At 40.8% G+C, this 26,088-nt stretch overlaps 1 protein-coding gene across 1 annotated transcript in view; it reads left to right on the top strand.

The window, feature by feature from the left end:
• The window catches only part of LOC117522767 (adhesion G protein-coupled receptor A3), a 1,389,271-nt gene that overhangs the window by 582,266 nt on the left and 780,917 nt on the right, over nucleotides 1-26,088 (top strand). The window contains exons 10-12 of the mRNA XM_034184162.1: nucleotides 3,152-3,301; nucleotides 7,570-7,731; nucleotides 8,104-8,337. Of these exons, the coding sequence (XP_034040053.1) occupies nucleotides 3,152-3,301; nucleotides 7,570-7,731; nucleotides 8,104-8,337 (546 nt within the window). The remainder of the gene's footprint in view (nucleotides 1-3,151; nucleotides 3,302-7,569; nucleotides 7,732-8,103; nucleotides 8,338-26,088) is intronic.

Raw genomic sequence — 26,088 nt, 5'->3', positions numbered from 1 at the left:
CAACAGACTAATTTTTTGTTCCTCCCAAAATGAGACATCCTTCTTTCTTTATGAACTACATTGATGCTGACTTGCAGCGCCGGTGCCTGCAAGAGCTCAGCTCAGAGGTATGGAGTGACATTCATTCCATTAATATCTGAAAGGAAATGTTTTTGAGAAGAACTACAGATTTTGTTTATTTTTATTTATGTCTAGAGATCAAGGATCCAGTGACTAATTTCATATTTATTTACTTGAAGACTCAATAAAATGTTATTTACATAGAAGATCTGTAAAGTCTACTTTTAGTACACAGAAAATTCACAGGATGTATTGATAAGGGTTAGGGTTAGGGATAAGGAATCGAATAGATAAGCAGAATTGATAATGGCTTTGATATCGATAACATCTTATCAATACCCTTCCCTGTAAAGTTGAATTAATATTATTTATGTTAAAATGTGTTAGTTATGCCAAAGACATTTAAAAACACACAGAGATGTTTAAAAATCAATGTTTAAAATATGACAAAAGGTAAAAATAGAAGCATAGAAAGTTCTTTAAAAAGATGTTTAAAATGTTTGAAAAGGGTGTAAAATGTGTGAAAGAATAGAAAGTTCTTTAAAAACATGTTTAAAATGTTTACAAAGGCTGCAAAATATGTAAACGCACAAATATTTTTTCAAATGTGCAACACACAAAGATGCTGAAATTGTGTGTATGTGTGTCGGTGGAGGGGGCAGCTATTCATTGGTTCTGTGAGGGGAGCTTATCCTCCCACACTTTGAAAACCCCTGGTCTACAGGATATAGTATAGTAGTATGTTTGGACTGTATCAAAGTTTGAATGATTTTCTTTTTGTATCACATATTCTAAAGTTGAGCATGAATTTTGACTTTGGCACAAGATGAGTGACAGACCATCGCCTTGATAACTTGTATTTAGTTTTCAGTGTGCCACTTTGTGCCCACCAAGCTGAGATTGGTGAAGCAACATGCAAGTTCCTATCATCACAAACAGTGAAGCATATATAGTAGTGTTCAGAATAATAGTAGTGCTATGTGACTAAAAAGATTAATCCAGGTCTTGAGTATATTTCTTATTGTTACATGGGAAACAAGGTACCAGTAGATTCAGTAGATTCTCACAAATCCAACAAGACCAAGCATTCATGATATGCACACTCTTAAGGCTATGAAATTGGGCTATTAGTAAAAAAAAGTAGTAAAGGGGGTGTTCACAATAATAGTAACATCTGCTGTTGACGCTACAAACTCAAAACTATTATGTTCAAACTGCTTTTTTATCAATCCTGTGAATCACTAAACTAGTATTTAGTTGTATAACCACAGTTTTTCATGATTTCTTCACATCTGCAAGGCATTAATTTTGTTGGTTTGGAACCAAGATTTTGCTTGTTTACTAGAGTGCTTGGGGTCACTGTCTTGTTTAAACACCCATTTCAAGGGCATGTCCTCTTCAGCATAAGGCAACATGACCTCTTCAAGTATTTTGACATATCCAAACTGATCCATGATACCTGGTATGCGATATATAGGCCCAACACCATAATAGGAGAAACATGCCCATATCATGATGCTTGCACCACCATGCTTCACTTCATGCTTCACTGTGAACTGTGGCTTGAATTCAGAGTTTGGGGGTCATCTCACAAACTGTCTGCGGCCCTTGGACCCAACAAGAACAATTTTTCTCTCATCAGTCCACAAAATATTCCTCCATTTCTCTTTAGGCCAGTTGATGCGTTCTTTGGCAAATTGTAACCTCTTCTTCTTGTAACTTCTTCTTCTTCTTGCAAATAAATTAGCTTCACACAGGCGTCTTCTAACTGTCACAGCACTTACAGGTAACTCCAGACTGTCTTTGATCATCCTGGAGCTGATCAATGGGTGAGCCTTTGCCACTCTGGTTATTCTTCTATCCATTTTGATGGTTGTTTTCCGTTTTCTTCCACGTGTCTCTGTTTTTTTGTCCATTTTAAAGCTTTGGAGATCATTGTCGATGAACAGCCTATAATTTTTTGCACCTGCTTATAAGTTTCCCCTCTCCAATCAACTTTTTAATCAAACTACGCTGTTCTTCTGAACAATGTCTTGAACGTCCCATTTTCCTCAGGCTTTCAAAGAGAAAAGCATGTTCAACAGGTGCTGGCTTCATCCTTATATAGGAGACACCTGATTCACACCTGTTTGTTCCACAAAACTGACAAACTCACTGACTGAATGCCACACTACTATTATTGTGAACACCCCCTTTTCTACTTTTTTTACTAATAGCCCAATTTCATAGCCTTAAGAGTGTGCATATCATGAATGCTTGGTCTTGTTGGATTTGTGATAAACTACTGAATCTACTGGTACCTTGCTTCCCATGTAAAAATAAGAAATATACTCAAGACCTGGATTAATCTTTTTAGTCACATAGCACTACTATTATTCTGAACACTACTGTAACTCTTTCTGAGTTGTCATTGATGTCTTAGTGGCTTCCATAATTTGTTCGTTCTCTTTGTGTACTTTTTTACTCAGTATTTGAGGATTGTTGATGGATGAGAACTGCTTAGTGGGATAATTAAGCAGTCTTAAAGCACAAACAGTGATGAGGGTTAATCAGTCAAGATTCCTCCAATTGTGAAATTCACATGAGGCATGACAAATGTAAAAACTAAAAGTATAAATTATCTAGAGTGTCAGACTTTGATACAGCTGGCATTGTGCACACAACATCCAAAAGGGTCCCCTAAGAAAGCAAAAATGTCACAATCTTCTGGAAGGATCCTGGTGTTCTTCTGGAAGAGTTCACCCAGTGGACATAGCAGAAGATTCAGATGAAGTTCAACCGATCCTAATCCTCCACACATGATTGGCAGTGTCACAGAAGCTTCCACAAAATCCATCCACAAGTGGAACCCACAGCCATATGGACTTCACATTCCAGGAACCAGGAAGGATCACACATTCAGAGGCTGGAACACTCACAACCACCACATCCGTCTGTCTCTGGACAAAAAACTAATAATTCTAACTGCCTTCTTTTGTTGATTGTTTATAAATATTTTTAAGTTTTGCCAATTCTGCTTTATGCCTTTGTTGATTATAACAAACTGCTTAATCAACCTGTCTGAACTGAATATTTGTTCTTTTTTCTGCAGATCACCATTAATGAAACCAATGCTCAGGCTTTAGGCCAGCAGCTAGTGGCCTTCACCAACAGGGTGGCACACTTCACTGATGTCATGGACGTCATCTTTGTCACACACCTGGTGGAGAGACTAACAAGGCTGGTGGTGCAGCACAGAGATGTAAGACTGAACACAGGCAAACTAAAATTTTATTAACAGAAACAAAATTTAGAAATATACTCCCTATAACAGGGATATTAAATCTGCTCAAAGTGATGTTAATCAGTGAAATCACCTGGTGGAGTGGGTGGTTGCAAAGAAAACCTGCACCCACTCGACCCTTTCTGGAACAAGTTGAATACCTCTGGCCTATAATGTGTTAGTGGTTATTATGTAACAGCTGAGTGGATCTTTGTCATTTGATTGGTGCTTTGTATGTCACATGACATGGATTAATTCATCCCATTTGTGTTACATTGCATTTAGAGTGCAGCTTGGTTCCATTTAGAGTGCAAATTTGGTTCCATACATTTGGTACCATTGCACTTTGCATGCATGCGCGCACGTCCTTGTGCACGCGCGCACATGTGAGCTTGTACGCACATGTGAGTGCACACGAGTGCACACGTGATTGCACATGTGCGCATGTCCTCGTGCACATGTGCACATGTGCTAGCGCACGCGCATGTGCCCACACATGCTCGTGCGCACGCACACACAAAAGAAATCCACTGTGCTGTCTGGAGGCTGTTCGCAGGAAGAAAAGCTGGACTCATTTCTGACGTGATTTTTTTTTTTTTTTTTTGCTTTTTTTTTTGCACTAAGGATGTACACAGTCGTCTGAGCTGGTTGCATGTGTGTGTGCGCTCGTGGGGACAACGACACGATGATTTGATTGAGCTAACTACACTGCTAATTCTTATAACACACACAACACACACACATAAAATCCAATCCGCTGTAAGCCGTCTGAATACATGAAGACCTGTTCACATAAAACGCTGACGTGATTATTGGCTAGACTGAGGAACTACACAGAGTCTTTTTTTTATGGAAGTCTGAAGTCAGTGCACAGCATCACTGGGCTACATGTTACAGTGGAATGACAAAATGTAAGTCCTTTTTCTGTTGTTCATAAATTAATAAAATATCAAATGATAAGGATCTATTTTAGCCGTTATATAAAATGAATAATGAATGTTTTTACATTCTTGCATTGGAACGAGTATTTCATTTGGTGAAAGCTGGACCATACCATTCACTGAGGCGATACCGAGAAATATTTGTACCATTGAACTCATAAACATTCATTATTTGTATATTGGTTAGACATACGAGGTCTGTCAATAAAGCAACGGTCCTTTTTATTTTTTTCAAAAACTATATGGATTTCATTCATATGTTTTTACGTCAGACATGCTTGAACCCTCGTGCGCATGCGTGAGTTTTTCCATGCCTGTCGGTGACGTCATTCGCCTGTGAGCACTCCTTGTGGGAGGAGTCGTCCAGCCCCTCGTCGGAATTCCTTTGTCTGAGAAGTTGCTGAGAGACTGGCGTGTTGTTTGATCAAAATTTTTTCTAAACCTGTGAGACACATCGAAGTGGACACGGTTCGAAAAATTAAGCTGGTTTTCAGTGAAAATTTTAACGGCTGATGAGAGATTTTGAGGTGATTCTGTCGCTTTAAGGACTTCCCATGGTGCAAGACGTCGCTCAGCGCTCTCAGCCGCCGTCGTCAGCCTATTCAAGCTGAAAACCTCCACATTTCAGGCTCTATTGATCCAGGATGTCGTGAGAGAACAGCGAAGTTTCAGAAGAAGTCGGTTTCAGTATTTTATCCGGATATTCCAGTGTTAAAGGAGATTTTTTTAATGAAAGACGTGCGGACGGGTTCGCGCGTCGGGACGCAGCCGGCGCGGTGCGGTGGCACAGGAAAAACACCTCCGTGTTGATAACCTTTTGTAAAATCCAGGCGGCTTTTGATGGCTTTCAGTGGAGTGAGTATATGAGAAATTGTTTAACAGCAGGACATGTTCCAACTTGTCCTTAAGGCTTTCAACAGAGGTGTTTTTCCTGTGGCGGAGCGTTGCAGCGGCTGCGAGCCGACGCGCGGACCCGTCCGCACGTCTTTCATTAAAAAAATCTCCTTTAACAGTGGAATATCCGGATAAAATGCTGAAACCGACTTCTTCTGAAACTTCTCTGTTCTCTCACGACGTCCTGGATCAATAGAGCCTGAAATGTGGAGGTTTTCAGCTTGAACAGGCTGACGACGGCGGCTGAGAGTGCTGCACGACGTCTCGCACCGTGGGAAGTCCTTAAAGCGACAGAATCACCTCAAAATCTCTCATCAGCTGTTAAAATTTTCACTGAAAACCAGCTTAATTTTTCGAACCGTGTCCACTTCGATGTGTCTCACAGGTTTAGAAAAAATTTTGATCAAACAAAGCGCCAGTCTCTCAGCAACTTCTCAGACAAAGGAATTCCGACGAGGGGCTGGACGACTCCTCCCACAAGGAGTGCTCACAGGCGAATGACGCCACCGACAGGCGTGGAAAAACTCACGCATGCGCACGAGGGTTCAAGCATGTCTGACGTAAAAACATATGAATGAAATCCATATAGTTTTTGAAAAAAATAAAAAGGACCGTTACTTTATTGACAGCCCTCGTATTATGCTGTTGTATATAATGGCAGAGTGGATCCTAGTCATTTGATTGGTGCTTTGTATGTCAAGTGACATGGATTATTCGTCCTATTTGTGTTGCATTGCATTTAGAGTGCAATTTGGTTCCATTTAGAGTGCAAATTTGGTTCCATACATTTGGTACCATTGCACTCTTCACAAACACACACACACACACGGACACGCACACGCCTACACACACCTACACGCTCGCACAGATACACATGCATGGGCACATAAATGCATGTGCGCACACACACACACACAAAACAAATCCACTGTGCTGTAAGCTGTCTGACATGATTTTTTTTTCGCTGCACTGAGGAAATAGACTTTTTTTTGGTAGTACACATTCGCCCAAGCGCCTTCCCGCTTGTGTGAGCCCACACCGTGCGCATGCTCACACAAACCAGACGGCGCTTAGCTTTTAAACAAACACAGCGGTGTTTGTTTTGCTGACGGATGATGATTTGATGCACGGCATGGTAGACTTCATCATCAGAATTATTTTTGGACTCTTATTTAAAGTTTGTGTTGGATTGTTGATGTCAAAGCAGCAGTGACGCACCAAAGCTGGATTAATTTCTGACATTATTTATTTATTTATTTTGCTGCACTGGGGCGGTACCAAAATGTAAGTCTGTTGTTTGTAAATTAATATAATATAAAATGACAATGATCTATTTTAGCTGTTATATAAAACAAATGGATGTTTTGACAGTCTTTCAATGGAACAAATATTTAATTCAGTGAAAGCTTCAACATACCATTCAACGAGGCTTCATTCCAGCTTTCAACCTCATAAAACATTTGTACCAAGTTGAACTCATTCATTATTTGTATATTAATTGTGTTTGTCAGATATCATTTGTAAAACAACTAATCACACCTTATTTGCGCATCCTATTCTGACAATATTTATGTTCATTTAGTGATTTGCCTTAAGCATGGAGGAGAGCGAGAAATCACCACTAGTTATTTGGTGTAGCTGAGCCAGAGGGATCATCTGCTTCTCTGGAGCTTAAATTGGGCAAAGTGAAAAGAACACTTGAGCAAATCACGGTGAGAAACAGCAGAGGCTGACTAAAAAGACATGGCAGCGAGCTGTCAATGTGGCCTCAATCCTTCAATTGATTCCAAAAAGATTAACTTTTCACCTTGTCTGCTCTGTTCTCACTCATGGCAGCGATGGACCTGAATGACAATCACAAATATAAAGATGCATCTCTTTTTGGCCAGGCTGTACTTTACCTTAAGTGAACTCATCTTACGTCTTCACACATGCTGAAGGTCAGGCGGTGTGAGGGGTCGGTTGCTTAGTCTGTGAAAAGAATCAATAGGAGCTCTCACTTGTCCAATTAATCATCATCGGTGACTTGGGAGGAAATATTAGCAGGAGATACTTGAAGTTTTATCATTCCTGAAACAATGTTAATGCGACCCCCCCTCATTCATCTAATAAGGAGCAGTCAAATGTTGCTACAATGAAAAGTACAGTAAGTAAATAGTGAACTGCCATCCCAAGGACGTGATTAGGCCCCATTGGCGCTGCTAATCTAAATTAAATCTCCCCATAATGAATGAAGCCACCACTGCCTCCCTCACAATCCTGTCTGGAGATTATAAATGTTCCCATTGTTGGGGATATGATTGATGTCCATGATGAGTCTGCCGCTTCATGTGCATGTGTGTGGCTGCTTAACATCCAGATGTGCTTATGTCATTCCAAACATTTAGACATGTCTGTGCTTTTTTTCCTCAGCTGGCAGACTATATATCAGACATAGCCAGTAATATGATGCTGGTGGAGGAACATATCCTCTGGATGGCCCAGAATGAGGCTAAGGCGTGTACACGGATTGTTCAGTGCGTGGAGCGCATCGCTGACCTGGCACTGGCCAGAGATAATCAGGTCTTTTCAAAGGTACGACGAGACTCCAGCAGCAATGGTCACACTCGTGGCCTCTTAGTGAAGAGGGCAGAGTTCAGCTATCTGACAAAACATACCATAGCTTTGACCTTTCTTTCTTGCAGTTTAGAATAATGAGAAGTTAATTTGTCTTAAGAGCAGATAGCCAGAATAAGGCAAGTGGAAGATAAGTTGCTTCATTTCTTTGTTTCTTCTTAGGATTATTTCCCCCCTCTCTCAGGATAAATGTCTACTAAATAACTCATACAAAAATACAAAAATCGAAAACATACTGTATCTCTTGTCTCTTTCTCCACATTCCAACCCATTCTTTGGTATATACCAATCCTCATTCTGGTCTTCAACCCCCATCACGTTCCTCCTTAGGTGTCTGCTAACATCGCTCTGGAGGCCTTTCTTATCCAGCCATCCAAGTTTTTCGGCCTGTCCTGCACAGCACTCCAGCGGCCCCCATCGTCAGCCACCTCTCCACGCCCCAACAGCCACTCAAAGCTTGACAAGGACATGAGCAGAGAACATCATGCTGTGGGAGAATCAATGCTCAACTTTAAATGCAACACTGTCAACAAAAGCAGTTCACCAGCCAGTCTGCTCAGCAAGGTAAGTCACTAAATGTCGAATTTCCCAAAGTTGGCTGTGCTGTGCTTTTTAGCTCACTCTAGAGTGCAACCAAATCAAGTCCAAGGTCAAGGTCAAAATGATAGTTTATTCATTATCCATTAGCTGTCTTTACATAATAAACTTGTGTATGACACCCTGTGCAATACTTACACGTGCACTCACATAAATATTTAACCCTAACTTCCCATCCCATTTACTTTTTTTTAGATAATTTTAATACAAACCTACCAAATAAACCTTACATGATGCATATTCATGACTGTAATAAATCCTATTTATTTGAAATGCATAATCCTCAGCTTTATGTATTTAGTATTAATAAAATATTACTCTAAATCAATAATAATAACAGTATTTATTTAAAATATATAAAGTATATTGTCTGAATTGCATAATAATTGTGCTACCTATACAAGATAAATGGCATAGGTAACATTATTATGCATTTCAGACAATACACTTTATGTATTTTAAATAAGTACTATCATTATTATTGATTTAGAGAAATGATATTTTATTAATACTAAATACATAAAGCTGACTCAACAAAAATATAAACGCAACACTTTTGGTTTTGCTCCTATTTTGTATGAGATGAACTCAAAGATCTAAAGGGAAGCTCATCTGCATGCTCGTCGTCCTCATCGGGGTCTCGACCTGACTCCAGTTCGTCGTCTTGAGTGGGCAAATGCTCACATTCGCTGGCGTTTGGCACGTTGGAGAGGTGTTCTCTTCATGGATGATGCGAAGGAGATGTGTTGCACTCCATGAGGCAAATGGTGGTCACACCAGATACTGACTGGTATCCCCCCCCCCCAGTAAAACAAAACTGCACCTTTCAGAGTGGCCTTTTATTGTGGGCAGTCTAAGGCACACCTGTGCACTAATCATGGTGTCTAATCAGCATCTTGATATGGCACACCTGTGAGGTGGGATGGATTATCTCCGCAAAGGAGAAGTGCTCACTATCACAGATTTCGACTGGTTTGTGAACAATATTTGAGGGAAATGGTGATATTGTGTATGTGGAAAAAATTTTAGATCTTTGAGTTCATCTCATACAAAATGGGAGCAAAACCAAAAGTGTTGCGTTTATATTTTTGTTGAGTATACATCATGTGAGGTTTATTTGGAAGGTTTGTATTAAAATTATCTAAAAAAGTAAATGGGAATTTGTCATGTCATAAAATTACATTCATTACATAAATCTTAAATGTTAGGGTTAAATATTTCTGTGAGTGTGTGCATATGCAAATGAGTGTATTGGGCATCGTGCAATACAACCTAGTACTGTAATGTGCAATTACAACCAGACAATGAAGCACTATTGCACTTAGCACTTGTTTTTCTGTCATGTTTAATTGACTTTGGTATGTTGTGTGGTCTTAGTCTGTTTTTATGTTACTGGGACTACAGATGGAAATCAGCACTTTGCTATAATTTGGCATATTTACATGTAACTATGTCCATTAATATGCACTGTCCATTTCAAATAAATAAACATACATTTGTAAAATGAAAATTTTATAGAATCTTTCTCAACATACAAAAACTTGAATAATTCACTAATTTATGTAGAACACATTCTCAAAACAAATGATCACATTTTATAAACGAACAGTATGATAGAATGCACCAATCTACATGTTTGCCTCTTTTGGATGTCTGAAGACATTTCATTGTCTATTTCTGTGTGCCACTGAAGAGTGTTTCATTTCAATCGAAGTTATGCGTCAGAGCCAGTCTTGTAGGTGGAATTCAAGCAAAGAATCAGGCAGTTGGCAGCATGCAGCAACTTCATTAAACTTCAATAGGTTTATCAAGTGGTAAGTTTTAAATAATTTCTGTCGTTCATCTATATTAGACATGCTCTTATTTAGATTTGGAGTAACAATATCAAGATCTGAAGGGCTGATCAGACAGCTTATAGCGGTTATATTCCATGATTCTTAAATACATTGATTATTATTGCCATCCTATGACAGGTGTGTGTGTGTGTGTGTGTGTGTGTGTGTGTGTGTGTGTGTGTGTGTGTGTGTGTGTGTGTGTGTGTGTGTGTGTGTGTGTGTGTGTGTGTGTGTGTGTGTGAGATTACTGTATTTGGATACAAATATACACTCAGTGGCCAGTTTATTCAGTATACCTAGTGAAAAGTAATGGATCCCTGCAGAAAATCCCCCTTCACAAAGAAGTGAAGCTGCACCTTTGTAGTTTCAATGATCACAAATTACAACAGATCTTCATGTCAGCATATCAACAACCTCTTGTGAAATATTATTTTATTATCCAGTAATCTGTTTCAGTAATCTGTGATCCTTCTGATCTCCTCTTGATAATTTCTACAAATTATGGTTAAAGTTCAATACACTTAAAAACATGTTTTTCTTCTGTTTATGTCTTCAGGGTTGTTACACCATGTTGTAGCACATGAAAGGGGATTCTTTTTCATCTCATGTTGGCCATGTGTGAAGTAAATAACTCAAGTGGTGTCATGTGATTTGGACCAGATTTGAGGGTCAGCCAATCCATTTGGCAATAAATCTGTTAAAATTTGGCCCAGTAATTAAATATGAGGGATATTAAGAATTGCAATTATTAGGAATTGGTGAAAGATACAAATATAGCTACAATTCTCTTGATTCCATACTGAGTCAGTGGTTTCACTCCAGAATCAAGAGATGCCAGTATGGCATCACTTGAAGCTGAGTGAGAAGTCAAAGTGTCTTGGTTTGTGATTTATCTTGATCAAGAGTAAGAACCAGCCTTTCAATGAATTCCTGGCTTAATCAAGTTCCTGTACATCAGAAGTAGATCTGTATCCTGTGAAAGTTTCAAACTTGGAGAAAGATTCAGTTATTGTTGTGTGTTGGGGGGTTTGGCTGGATGTTTTGGTGTTGTTTTCTTTTCTTTGCTCTCCAGGTGGTATGCAAACTGGTTTTTGTCTGTGGAGAAGGTGCTGGCAGAAGAATCCGTCACCCTCATCAACATTATTGGCTGCACTTGTGGAGGATGTCCACGTGCAGACTTAAGGACTTTCAGCTGAAGCAGATAATTAGATGGCGTTCTGCATTTAAGCCATGAGTGGTTCAAGCAGAATTGCCGGGAACTCGACCTTGTGACGTTCGTTTGTGAGACGCTGAGGACCGCGCCTGGGTTTGACACATCGTGCCTGTGAAAGAGGACGGGTGAGGGACACATGCTGTCAGCACACATCAGAGGTGATTGATTGTCTGAATAAGTGTTAACAGTAATTTGGTATTTTGTTACGCAGTATATTTGAACATTGATGAGAATTGTGCAGCTCGCTTCTCACGGCCGTGGCGTGTGGACTGATGATCCTCCACCTGTTGTGAGAAGCTGCTCATTTACATAAAGCTTAAATTCAGACCTGAATGTGTTGCTGATAGTGTGTGCCTTTGAGGGATATTAGTTTTAGCTGTTGACTTACCTCACCTCTTCTATCCTTCACAGAGTCAGTTTGTCGTGTCCACCTGGGGGGGTGTTTGGCGGTGAATGTGAGTCCAGAAGGGCCGGGCTTCGATCCCTTTGGGCGCTGGAGAGCGCGCCATCCTTCACTCCGCCAGACAAACCATATTTTATGTTGTACACAATTATTGCACAAGAGGGGAAAAATAAAATTGTTTTGTTTTTGGAACCGCTTTCTGGTTATTTAGCGCTGGGTTCAGTCAGACGCAGGTCCGCTCCTCAACCCGCGTTGGCACATAACAGTTATCTCAGCAGTGATATTCATTTTTATTTGTCCTATCCTTCTGAGATCAGGAGGTGACTGGGAAGAGCTTAGGTGTCATGATATCATTGGACAAAGGTGTTTGACCATGTTTGCAGGACAACAAAGGTACAAATTTTTACAGTCCTGATGCTTCCTGTCTTATGGTATGGCTGTAATACCTGGAAAATAACCAATGACAGAAGGCAATGGGTAGACATCATTAATACTGGATTTGTTGAGAGTATCTGAATACTTCTTCTTTTTGGTAGTCCAATCTGCTGATGACATCTCTTTTGCAGTTTCATAGCTATTCATCTATTTTGTGTTCTCAGATGACTGCAGAGTCTCAGTCTCGAACAGCATGGTCAACCACACTGGCGACACAGAAACTGTGCAGAGTCTGCTGTTGTGGTCACCGCTGCATGTTTCTTTGGTTCATGGGCTTGCTGGATGTTGTCTCACCTTTTCTTTTCAACATTGTCATGGCATCCCTGGTTCTCAAGACCAGGCACCTAAGTGGGTCTACTCTACTCTTTTCTACTCTCCTACGTATTTTACGCTCCCATTTTACTCTTCCATTTTAGATATTTAGATATACCTTTGTATACTGGCATAATTCCACCTTAGAATTGGAATATAATATATAAGATATACCTTACTGAATTTTCATGGGCTTGCTTAGTCAATGTTTGCCAGCCAATCTGGTCCTGTGCACATGATCGTTTTGGCTGTCTGATGAGCAATCTGTGCATTTGCTATGTTGGCTTTTATACTGCAGTGTTTGAACCTTTTGCAAGGCCTACCACAATTTCTTTGGCCCTGAGGCAGTTCATCGTAGAGAATGTGTCTCGGCAATCTGCAGTGGTTCATTCTTATATATCTTATGCCCCGTCCATCATACATGAGCTTTCAGGATGATGGCTTTGATGCTCATAATCTCAGCTCTGCCTAGGACATGGAAGACTGAGATTTTGTCATGCCATTTGATGCCTACAATCTGCCTCAAACAATTCTGAAGAAACATTTACAACAGTCTCAGATGCTTTCTGTACAGAGTACATGTCTCGTATCCATATGGGAGACTGGTGAGGATGATGACCCTATACACTTTGATTTTTGTAGACTCATGGACGTTGTGTTGCTTCATCACACAGGAACTGAGTCGACCAAGAGTCTAACTTGCCTTGCAGATCCTGGCATTGATCTCCTTGTTGACTGGGCCATCACTGGAGATCATAATGTCGAGGCATTTGAAGTCCTCCACTACCTTCTGTTGTGTCCCCTTAATGGAGTTTGAAAGTGGACGTGCTGATGATATTGGAACCATTTGCATTTTTTCCTCAGTTTTGTCACGGCTGATGGTGAGTGTGCCTCCCTCTGAAGTAATGTGAATTAAGACAGCACAATTGTCCTTTCAAATTTACTGATTAGGGTTTATTCCAAACCTTTCCAATAAACAAATAAACATAAAGTCTCTTCCTTTTACTCCTTTAACCTTAGTCAATTATATATTCTAACCCTCATGCAAATGAAATGTTTGTCTTGGAAACCATTAACCATTGATACAGAATAAACTAGTTGTCTTAATATTTAACATTGTTCACTATCACTCTTTGAGTTTCTTTTAGCAGACACCTACAAAAGATACAGAGCTTCTTCTTTAACTTAATTTAACCCACATGACCATAATCCTTTACCTTAAATTAACAACTGCATATGTAAAGCAATATTAGCAATAATAATTAAACTTTAGCCACGTTAGCAGTAGCACAAATGCCACCTTCAACACAAACAAATAACAAAAAGATGGCAATTACACAAACCTCACTGGGTGTATTACAACGCATAGAGGGTAAGGCTTCTTCTTGAGCATTCTGTAATTCTTACAAACACTTCTTTTAAAGACTTATTTAACAGACAGAAATAACAAACACTTCAGCTTCCTGTAGTTGTCCGTGCACACATATAAGTGGGTCCCCCCGCAACCTTGGCTGAATATATTAGTTCCGCCTCACTGTTGCACTATTTTTGCGCGAGTAGGAACTAAAAGCAAATTGTACAAACAGCAATATATAAAATAAAAATTAACTGCAATGTGCAATTACACCCCGACTGAAATCTATTATTTCTTACTCTAAACTACTTAAACTAAATATATGTTAAACAACAAAAACCAACACATTTGGCTTTGCTTAAAGTCAAACTGCACCTAGAGGGAGATAGATAGAGAGAAGACCAGAGTCTGCAGTCTGCTTCTAACAGTGTCACTGTCTTATGGATAGGCCTCTGAAGGTGAACAGTTTTGAGGACATGCCTTCCCTTCTCATCCAGGCAGGACTCCCTGATGAGCACCTTCAGTCTTCTCACTCTTCCATCCTTTCCTGGTATACCTCGTTAACCCTTGCCAACTTCCATCAGTTGCGTGGTATGGTGTCATCTTGCAGGAGAACAATGTCATTACCCTTTGCTTCTCTGCGGCCTTTGATCCACTTCTGCCTTTGCTGGAGATTCAAGAGGTACTTCTTCTTCCACTGCGTCCAGAAATGGTTGGCTAAGAACCTTAACTTGATGCCAAGATGGTTCTTCTTGAACCATCTTGGACATACTCAGCTCTGCTTCTTTCCTTTCTTCTAAATTGACGGCTTCACAGGACTTTGTCTTGAGATACTTGGGTTTCTTTAAATGGCATTTGAGTCTGACAGTTGCTTTCACCATTCTGGACCAGTCGGAGAACTTGTGCATGCGGTCTATTAAAGACTTTATCTTCTTTGCTTGGATGCCGTGAACCTGGACTTTCTCTAGTTCTGGGTCACTACTTGACATTTCTCCCACCATGCCATCTCCACTTGGTAGCTCCTCCTGCCACAAAAACTCTGGGCTCCTTCGGAAGTGATACAGAAATCCCACCAAGGTGTTTGTCAGCTCAGGGCCGGTTAGGAGATGGCTGTTTAAAGATGTCACTTGGAACTTGGCAGAGCAATGCTGAATGCCTTTTTCCATCTTTGACAGGAATCTTAAATTCTCTTGAGAGGTCTACCTGTCTCTGACTCTCTTTCAGCAAAGTCAGATTCCTGCACCTTGGTAATGTCTGCAGGTATAGCAACCTCGATCTGTGTTCTACAGATGTTATGAACTTAACTTGCAAGGTTTGAACAAGACGAGAGACCTGGCATCACTGACTTCACTATGACTTGGTGATTTACTCCAACTGCATCTCCATAACTGAGACATGGGCCGACCACACTCCAACCCAAGTCTGTTCTCTGTGTGAAGGGCTGATTTCCTTCACCTGGTACCACTTGTCTTGGTATGAGGGCTTGAGGACAGTTGTAGCCAATTAGTAGGCTGACGTCACAGCTTTGCTTAGGAGTAATTCAATCTGCAAGATGTTCCAGATGAGGCCATGCCTTTGCAGTCTCTGATGTTGGAATATGGTCTCTGTTTGCATAGATAAACTCTCTGGTGTAAGTCACTGGCAGTGAGATTATCTTGTCTGAATAAAACCCTCTTACTTGCAAACTAGTCATTCTCTGGCAGGACACAACTGCGTTTCTTGAAGTCAGTGTTGAAAGCTTTAATTGAATTGGTTCACTCTTCATGTTGAGTGCTGTTGCTGTCTCTTTAAAGATAAAGGCACAGTTACAGTGAGCCCAAAGAGGAGAGAAACTTCTGCAGATTTGTAGATTATCATCTGTAGAGCCAACTCCCTGCATGCCATCAGAGAACAGTCCTTGGCAAACAAGAGTTTCCACAATGAGCTTATCAATTGTCTTTGTTTTGGCTTTCAGACACCACATGTTGAAGAGTGATTCATCATGCTAGGACTTCAGGTAGACCCCATGCATAATGTCCTTGATGGCATGACTCAGTATGCAAGTGATGAATAGGTTGAAGAGCACAGGAGCAAGCACACACACCCCTGCTTCACACGTTTGATATAGGGAATGGTTCTTATGCTTCTCCACTAAACAGTACATGGACAGTCATATTGATATGGGACAGGCATATCAGATTCACAAATTGTGAGCACCCAAACTTTGACACAACTCAATTTTACAAGTTGAGTTGAATTGTAAAAGTTAAGTTTTACATCCAAGACTTGTAAGAGCTCTTTATGTTAAAAAGAGGTGGCAAGTGGACATAACTAAATGAGGCTGCAATGTTTTAGAGTGCAGGATTATTCACAGTGCTTTGCTACTGATAGTGTCAAAAGCCTTAATCAAGTCGATGAAGATTGCGTAGAGATGTAGGTTCTGTTCTATGCACTTTTCTTTACTTAACAGAACGTGAATATCCAGCCCAGTCTTATGTTTTTATTTTGTGCTCCCGTCATGAAATGAGTCAAATTTTTATGATTTTTTTTAACTCACTATTACTAACGCTACTCCTACCCCCAACTCTAAACTTAACCATAACCTAAACCTACTTCTTCCTCCAACCCTAACGATAACCACCTCGATGCCCCCGCTTCACTTTTAATTTCGTGCAGCCACTATCACAATCCAATAGATTAATGTATATTTTGTGCTGCTGAATCACGACATGCCATGAGACTGGGTTGGGATATCATGTCAATAGTACTTCAGGCTGAGTGACAAATACACACTGTAGCTCTTGCAGGTTCTCTTCTGAAATCATGGTGATGACACAATTGAGAATGACATGGGCCATGATATTCCGAGCAATGGCCAGTCGGGAAATACCTCTGTAGTTGCCATAGTTAGATTTGCTACCCTTTCTTCTTGCAGAGTCAAACTATTGTAGCATCTCTGAAAACTTTTGGAAAGCCAGCAGAAATTACTAGTGAGATAAGTGACATCACCAGTGACATAAGGCAATGACTATATTTCTTCAGTACAGGGTCTGTTCAGAGTATGCTCTGGTATCACCAGAATTAATTTGTATTAAACAAATGGTGTTTGTTGGGATTTTATTGGTTGTTGTTGTTGTTTTTTTTTTTTTTCCATTCCCTGCACACTCTTGTAATTTGTGAGAAGGTGATGGTCTAGTGGTTAAGCACTGGGCTTCAGACCAGAGGATCCTCAGCTCAAACCCCAGCCTTACCAGAAATTCAGTAAGGGCCCTTGGCCAAGGCCCTTAATCCCCAAGTTGTTCCCGGTGTGTAGTGAGCGCCTTGCATGGCAGCACCTTAACATCGGTGTGTAAGTGTGGCTGTGTGAATGGGTGAATGTGACCCATAATTGTAAAGCACTTTGCATGTCGGATGCAAATGGAAAGCACTATATAAATGCAGTATATCTGCCGTTTCTTTGTTTGGGTTTGGGTGTGTCTTACCTGTTGTCCTTTGTTTGCCATGCCCTGCTTCTGCTATTCCTCCTCAACTGTTCCCCATTTCCTCTGATCACCACCTGGATTTAAGCCTCATGTTTTCCTCCTGTCTTTGCAATATCATTTGTGCTTTATGCCTGGGTTTCCAGTCTTTCTCCACAGTGTCCTTATTACCTCATTCATGTTTTGCCATGTACCGACTGTCCACCTGTTTACTTACCCCGCCTACTGTCTCCTGTTTTGACACTGTTTCTGATTATTGTTTGCTGTTTACCGAACCCTGCCTGGTAACCAAGTAAAGCTTTTTGATCAACCACTTTTGAGCCTGAGTCCCACAATTGTGTCCAGCCTTTTCATGTCTGTTATCCTGACAGCAGGTGCTGCCACATTCACCACACTGTAGTAATGCTTTAGGTCCTGGATGGCATTCTTCAGCTGCTAGTGTCCTCTAGAGGATAACAGCAACTGATAAAAGGCCAAGGCCATTTATTTCACCTGAATTTGATGGATGGCTACATTCATGAGGTGGAGATAGAATAGTTTTCTAACTTTGCGGTTATCATTCAGGACCCAATGCAATACTGTGGCGTAATTAATGTGCTGATACATGGTACCAGTGTATCTCCCTAACCTGACCTGAAATCAACTCTGGCAGTATGCATTGACACTGTAAATTGCTGCATCCACCACACCACAGAACCACCCCTCCAGATCTTGTAAGGCAGGGGTGGGCAGCTTGTTCCAGAAAGGGCCAAGAGGGTGCAGGTTTTCTTTGCAGCCACTGACTCCACCAGGTGATTTCACTGATTATCACTTTGAGCAGATGGAATCACTTAATCGGTTCCTTTGGTCATCACCAGTCACTGAGGTCAAAATCAAATCAAAATCAAATCAATTTTATTTATATAGTGCCAAATCACAACAAACAGTCGCCCCAAGGCGCTTTATATTGTAAGGCAAAAGCCATACAATAATTACAGAAAAACCCCAACGGTCAAAACGACCCCCTATGAGCAACCACTTGGCAACAGTGGGAAGGAAAACTCCCTTTTAACAGGAAGAAACCTCCAGCAGAACCAGGCTCAGGGAGGGGCAGTCTTCTGCTGGGACTGGTTGGGGCTGAGGGGAGAGAGTCAGGAAAAAGACATGCTGTGGAAGAGAGCAGAGATCAATCACCAATGATTAAATGCAGAGTGGTGCATACAGAGCAAAAAGAGGTGAATAAAAAGAAACACTTATTGCAACATGGGAACCCCCCAGCAGTCTAAGTCTATAGCAGCATAACTAAGGGATGGTTCAGGATCACCTGATCCAACCTAACTATAAGTTTTAGCAAAAAGGAAAGTTTTAAGCTTAATGTTAAAAGTAGAGAGGGTGTCTGTCTCCATAATCCGAATTGGGAGCTGGTTCCAGAGGAGAGGAGCCCGAAAGCTGAAGGCTCTGCCTCCCATTCTACTCTTACAAACCCTAGGAACTACAAGTAAGCTTGCAGTCTGAGAGCGAAGCACTCTATTGGGGTGATATGGTACTATGAGGTCCCTAAGATAAGATGGGACCTGATTATTCAAAACCTTATAAGTAAGAAGAAGAATTTTAAATTCTATTCTGGAATTAACAGGGAGCCAATGAAGAGAAGCCAATATGGGTGAAATATGCTCTCTCCTTGAAGTCCCTGTCAGTACTCTAGCTGCAGCATTTTGAAATAACTGAAGGCTTTTCAGGGAACTTTTAGGACAACCTGATAATAATGAATTACAATAATCCAGCCTAGAAGAAATAAATGCATGAATTAGCTTTTCAGCATCACTCTGAGACAAGACCTTTCTAATTTTAGAGATATTGTGCAAATGCAAAAAAGCAGTCCTACATATTTGCTTAATATGCACATTGAAGGACATATCCTGATCAAAAATGACTCCAAGATTTCTCACAGTATTACTAGAGGTCAGGGTAATGCCATCCAGAGTAAGGCTCTGGTCAGACACCATGTTTCTAAGATTTGTGGAGCCAAGAACAATAACTTCAGTTTTATCTGAATTTAAAAGCAGGAAATTAGAGGTCATCCATGTCTTTTTGTCTGAAAGACATTCCTGCAGTTTAACTAATTGGTGTGTGTCCTCTGGCTTCATGGATAGATAAAGCTGGGTATCATCTGCGTAACAATGAAAATTTAAGCAATACTTTCTAATAATACTGCCTAAGGGAAGCATGTATAAAGTGAATAAAATTGGTCCTAGCACAGAACCTTGTGGAACTCCATAATTAACCTTAGTCTGTGAAGAAGACTCCCCATTTACATGAACAAATTGTAATCTATTAGATAAATATGATTCAAACCACTGCAGCGCAGTGCCTTTAATACCTATGGTATGCTCTAATCTCTGTAATAAAATTTTATGGTCAACAGTATCAAAAGCTGCACTGAGGTCTAACAGGATGAGCACACAGATGAGTCCACTGTCTGAGGCCATAAGAAGATCATTTGTAACCTTCACTAATGCTGTTTCTGTACTATGATGAATTCTGAAACCTGACTGAAACTCTTCAAATAGACCATTCCTCTGCAGATGATCAGTTAGCTGTTTTACAACTACCCTTTCAAGAATTTTTGAGAGAAAAGGAAGGTTGGAGATTGGCCTATAATTAGCTAAGATAGCTGGATCAAGTGATGGCTTTTTAAGTAATGGTTTAATTACTGCCACCTTAAAAGCCTGTGGTACATAGCCAACTAATAAAGATAGCTAGATCATATTTAAGATCGAAGCATTAATTAATTGTAGGGCTTCCTTGAGCAGCCTGGTAGGAATGGGGTCTAATAGACATGTTGATGGTTTGGAGGAAGTGACTAATGAAAGTAACTCAGACAGAACAATCAGAGAGAAAGTGTCTCATCAAATACCAGCATTACTGAAAGCAGTCGAACATAAAGATATGTCTTTGGGATGGTTATGAATAATTTTTTCTCTAATAGTTAAAATTTTATTTGCAAAGAAAGTCATGAAGTCATTACTAGTTAAAGTTAAAGGAATACTCGGCTCAATAGAGCTCTGACTCTTTGTCAGCCTGGCTACAGTGCTGAAATGAAACCTGGGGTTGTTCTTATTTTCTTCAATTAGTGATGAATAATAAGATGTCCTAGCTTTACAAGGCTTTTTTATAGCGCAACAGACTCTTTTTCCAGGCTAAATGAAGATCTTCTAAATTAGTGAGATGCCATTTCCTCTCCAGCTTACGTGTTAACTGCTTTAAGCTGCGAGTTTGTGGGTTATACCATGGAGTCAGGCACTTGTGATTTAAGGGTCTCTTTTTCAGAGGAGCTACAGCATCCAAAGTTGTGCTCAATGAGCATGTAAAGCTATTGTCGAGATAATCTATCTCACTCACAGAGTTTAGGTAGCTACTCTGCACTGTGTTGGTATATGGCATTGAATAACATAACAAAGAAGGAATCATATCCTTAAACCTAGTTACAGCGCTTTCAGAAAGACTTCTACTGTAATGAAACTTATTCCCCACTGCTGGGTAGTCCATTAAAGTAAATGTAAATGTTATTAAGAAGTGATCAGACAAAAAGGGGTTTTCAGGGAATACTGTTAAGTCTTCAATTTCTATGCCATATGTCAGAACAAGATCTAAAGTGTGGCTAAGGTGCAGTCAAGGTGTCAAATCCCAAGTTCCTCAACAGTGAGGCACCTACATGCTGGATAAGGTACATATAAACTTTCCATGTGCACCAAAGACATTCAGTCAAGGACTTGTGTCACTGGTTGGATTCCAAGTCTCACAGGAAGATAGGAAGCAACGCAAACCTAAAGGCTTGGACCTTTGTTCTCCTGCAAATATATCAGCTTTGCCAAACAGCTCTATCTTGTGACATCATTATTCCATAAGCTCTTCTGAGGTGTCTCTTGGTTCTTCCAGAGATGTGAATGTCTCCAAATGATCAAGGAGAATTACAAACCCAGACATTTTTTGGTGACTCTTTGGTCAGCTTCTCAAATGCTTCTATGTGGATATGTTTTGATTCCACAAAGGTGACAGCATAGTCTGCAAAGTTAAGGTCAGTAAACCTTGACTTATAATTACTGTTAAACATGAATATAAAGTCATACTTTTCCTTTCTATTAGCCTTTTACCTTTAGTAACCTTTAAATGTCAAACTTAAGTGCTTCACATTTCATACTATTCAGGGTACACCTGGCCTCTCACCCAGTGACTGCTGGGATTGACTCCAGCTGCCCCTCATGATAAATTTTCTATTCCAGTTAAGATGGAAATTGCAACCCCAATTCCAATGAAGTTGGGACGTTGTGTAAAATGTAAATAAAAACAGAATACGATTTTCAAATCATCTTCAACCTATATTCAATTGAATACACCACAAAGACAATATATTTAATGTTCAAACTGATAAACTTTATTGTTTTTGTGCAAATATTTGCTTATTTTGAAATCGATGCCTGCAACATGTTTCAAAAAAGCTGGGACAGTGGTATGTTTACCACTGTGTTACATCACCTTTCCTTCTAACAACACTCAATAAGCGTTTGGGAACTGAGGACACTAATTGTTGAAGCTTTGTAGGTGGAATTCTTTCCCATTTTTGCTTGATGTACGACTTCAGTTGTTCAACAGTCCATGGTCTCCGTTGTCGTATTTTGCACTTGCATTTCAAAATGAACAAATACCTGTACAAAAAGAATACATTTTTTCAGTTTGATCATTAAGTATCTTGTCTTTGTCGTGTTTTCAATTAAATTAGGGTTGAAGAGGATTTGCAAATCATTGTATTCTGTTTTTATTTACATTTTACACAATGTCCCAACTTCATTGGAATTGGGGTTGTAGTAGGCTTAGAAAATTGATGGATGGATGGATGGCCAAATGTCAACCATATGTTATGATATCACTGAATTTCAAGCCTATTATTTGCATCACTCTATGTTAAACATGTCACAGGTGTCACACTGTCTGCCACTGTCTCTCTGCTGCAAACAGATTTTGTGATGTAGGTCCACAGCACTAGCATACCTTTCTTAGTCTTCTGAACAGAGCAAGTTACTTTGCATCTCTCTGAAACCTGAGATTTAGACAGCACATATAATCTTGATTTGCTGCTTCAACAATTAGAGGGCAATAACAGCTCAGCCAAAATGTTAACAAACCATTCACAGGGGCAAATGACAAAGCTCAAGGACTAGTTCATTTATGTCTGCATTTTGCAGTGAACAACAAAAAATTTGCATATATTTCAACATTTTGGTGAACATTTTGGTAACAGCAAGCAAAATAGAATGAGGACAACATTCTGACAACATAATAAAACATCCATCTCTCCATTTTCTATATCTGCATACTTCAGTTAAGGGTTACGGGGGGCTGGAGCCTGTCCCAGTGGTCATAACGTGTGAGGTGGGGGACACCGTGGACAGGACACCACTCTGTCGCAGGACAGACAAACATACTCACACCCACACACACCTACCAAAAAATTTAAAGTTTCCACTCCACATAACCTGCATATCTTTGGATGTGGGAGGAAGCCGGAGTATCCGGAGGAAACCCACACGAACACGGGAAGAACATGCAAACTCCACACAGAAAGGCAACAGGTGGGAATCAAACCCTTGACCTTCTTGCTGTGAGTGCTAACCACTAAGCCACCATGCTGCCCATAATAAAACATATATACTCTACATTAAAATAGATACACTCAACAAAAATATAAACGCAACACTTTTGGTTTTGCTCCCATTTTGTATGAGATGAACTCAAAGATCTAAAACTTTTTCCACATACATAATATCACCATTTCCCTCAAATATTGTTCACAAAACCAGTCTAAATCTGTGATAGTGAGCACTTCTCCTTTGCTGAGATAAACCATCCCACCTCACAGGTGTGCCATACCAAGATGCTGATTAGACACCATGATTAGTGCACAGGTGTGCCTTAGACTGCCCACAATAAAAGGCCACTCTGAAAGGTGCAGTTTTGTTTTATTGGGGGGGGATACCAGTCAGTATCTGGTGTGACCACCATTTGCCTCATGCAGTGCAACACATCTCCTTCGCATAGAGTTGATCAGGTTGTCAATTGTGGCCTGTGGAATGTTGGTCCACTCCTCTTCAATGGCTGTGCGAAGTTGCTGGATATTGGCAGGAACTGGTACATGCTGTCGTATACGCCGGTCCAGAGCATCCCAAACATGCTCAATGGGTGACATGTCCGGTGAGTATGCCGGCCACGCAAGAACTGGGACATTTTCATCTTCCAAGAATTGTGTACAGATCCTTGCAACATGGGGCCGTGCATTATCCTGCTGCAACATGAGGTGATGTTCTTGGATGTATGGGACAACAATGGGCCTCAGGATCTCATCACGGTATCTCTGTGCATTCAAAATGCCATCAATAAAATGCACCTGTGTTCTTTGTCCATAACAGACGCCTGCCCATACCATAACCCCACCGCCACCATGGGCCACTCGATCCACAACATTGACATCAGAAAACCGCTCACTCACACGACGCCACACACGCTGTCTGCCATCTGCCCTGTACAGTGTGAACCGGGATTCATCCGTGAAGAGAACACCTCTCCAACGTGCCAAATGCCAGCGAATGTGAGCATTTGCCCACTCAAGTCGGTTACGACGACGAACTGGAGTCAGGTCGAGACCCCGATGAGGATGACGAGCATGCAGATGAGCTTCCCTGAGATGGTTTCTGACAGTTTGTGCAGAAATTCTTTGGTTATGCAAACCGATTGTTTCAGCAGCTGTCCGAGTGGCTGGTCTCAGACGATCTTGGAGGTGAACATGCTGGATGTGGAGGTCCTGGGCTGGTGTGGTTACATGTGGTCTGCAGTTGTGAGGCTGGTTGGATGTACTGTCAAATTCTCTGAAACGCCTTTGGAGACGGCTTATGGTAGAGAAATGAACATTCAATACACGAGCAACAGCTCTGGTTGACATTCCTGCTGTCAGCATGCCAATTGCACGCTCCCTCAAATCTTGCGACATCTGTGGCATTGTGCTGTGTGATAAAACTGCACCTTTCAGAGTGGCCTTTTATTGTGGGCAGTCTAAGGCACAGCTGTGCACTAATCATGGTGTCTAATCAGCATCTTGATATGGCACACCTGTGAGGTGGGATGGATTATCTCAGCAAAGGAGAAAGTGCTCACTATCACAGATTAGACTGGTTTGTGAACAATATTTGAGGGAAATGGTGATATTGTGTATGTGGAAAAAGTTTTAGATCTTTGAGTTCATCTCATACAAAATGGGAGCAAAACCAAAAGTGTTGCGTTTATATTTTTGTTGAGTGTATATAGCCAATGTTTAATAAACAATTGTGTATCCAGGTTAATCATATTCTTATAGCAAATTGAACATCAGCAGAGGAATGAGATTCTGAGTATTTTTCCCCTTCACACTATTTTTAGCAGGCTATGCTCTTTTTCTGAGAGAAGGGCAGAAAAAGTCAGCGATGCTCTGACAGAGGAGAAAAAAAACAAAAGTAACAGAGGGAGAAATAAATGATGAGAAAATATGACTTGCACAGGAGCTTGTGAGCACAGTAGAATGAAATTTGCACCGCTACACAGCTGAAGAGCATGTGGGAATGATTACCTCCTGGCCTTAAGTCTGTTGTTTTGATTTGGCCCAGAATAATGGCACCTCGTTGGGCTTTCCCGGCACACCATAGATCACCCTGTCATAGGTCGGGTTGGCGTGGAGGGCAGGGGGTGCAAATAGGATGGTTATTTGGGAAATGCTGAATGTGTGCCACTCCCCTGTGATGGATAAGATGGCCTTGCGTACCTGTCACTTTAAATCAGCTGCAGCCTCACCTCAGCTTCAGCTGTAACCCTCTCAGATGATACATTCCACATGAATAAACATGGAGTACGCCGCATTCACAGACGTCGGGCAAAACACTCACACCCCAACAGTCAAGTGCCATAGTTCTGCAACATCTGAACAGTTTGCACCCTCCAGCAATACAGTCTGTGGGTGCATTCATCAGTGTGCATGCATGTGCATGTGCACGTGCCTGTGTGCATGAGGGCACATCACTGACTATGTGATTGTGTTTGTATTTCTGTGTGTTTGAGTGCTCATTTAATTTCTCTCTTCACATCTTTGGTGAGACAGCATCACATCTCTGTGGTTTCTTAGCAATTACAACACTGCTGTGGCTCCAGGCTGTGAGCAGCTCGTGTGCGTGTGCATATACATTTCTGAAAGCTGAATTAAATCGGACCTATCAGTTCTGTCTCGAGAAGAGCAGTACTGAGGTGCTTTGGCAGCTTTAACCTGCCAACAGATTTGTTCGAGATCACTTCTTGATATTCTCCAAGCGGTTGCATGAGGAGGCACATTTTGGAGAAACATTTTAGAAAAGCATTCATTTGGTGAGTCCACATGAGGGTTTTCAATATAAATTTAATTTGCATACCTATGCAATGAAATGACGAGCTGGTAACATAATGATTGTGTGTGTGTGTCTTTGAGCATACATACACAGTATACATACAGTCAGACATTTTTATTCCTCTTTTTTTTTCTTGCCTCTGTGTGGGTTGCTGGGCTTGGACAACTGTTCTCTGTCCAGCCCAGTGCTGGACTTCCTCCCTTAAGCCCTTTGGCCTACACATCTTCTTTGACATTTTTTATTTCTCTTTCCCTTTGCAACCCATTGTCA

This window comes from Thalassophryne amazonica, chromosome 13 (genome assembly GCF_902500255.1).
Source record: "Thalassophryne amazonica chromosome 13, fThaAma1.1, whole genome shotgun sequence".
In the NCBI taxonomy this organism is placed as follows: Eukaryota; Metazoa; Chordata; class Actinopteri; order Batrachoidiformes; family Batrachoididae; genus Thalassophryne; species Thalassophryne amazonica.
Note: the sequence above shows the minus strand (reverse complement) of the source record. Positions and strands in the feature narration are given on the sequence as shown.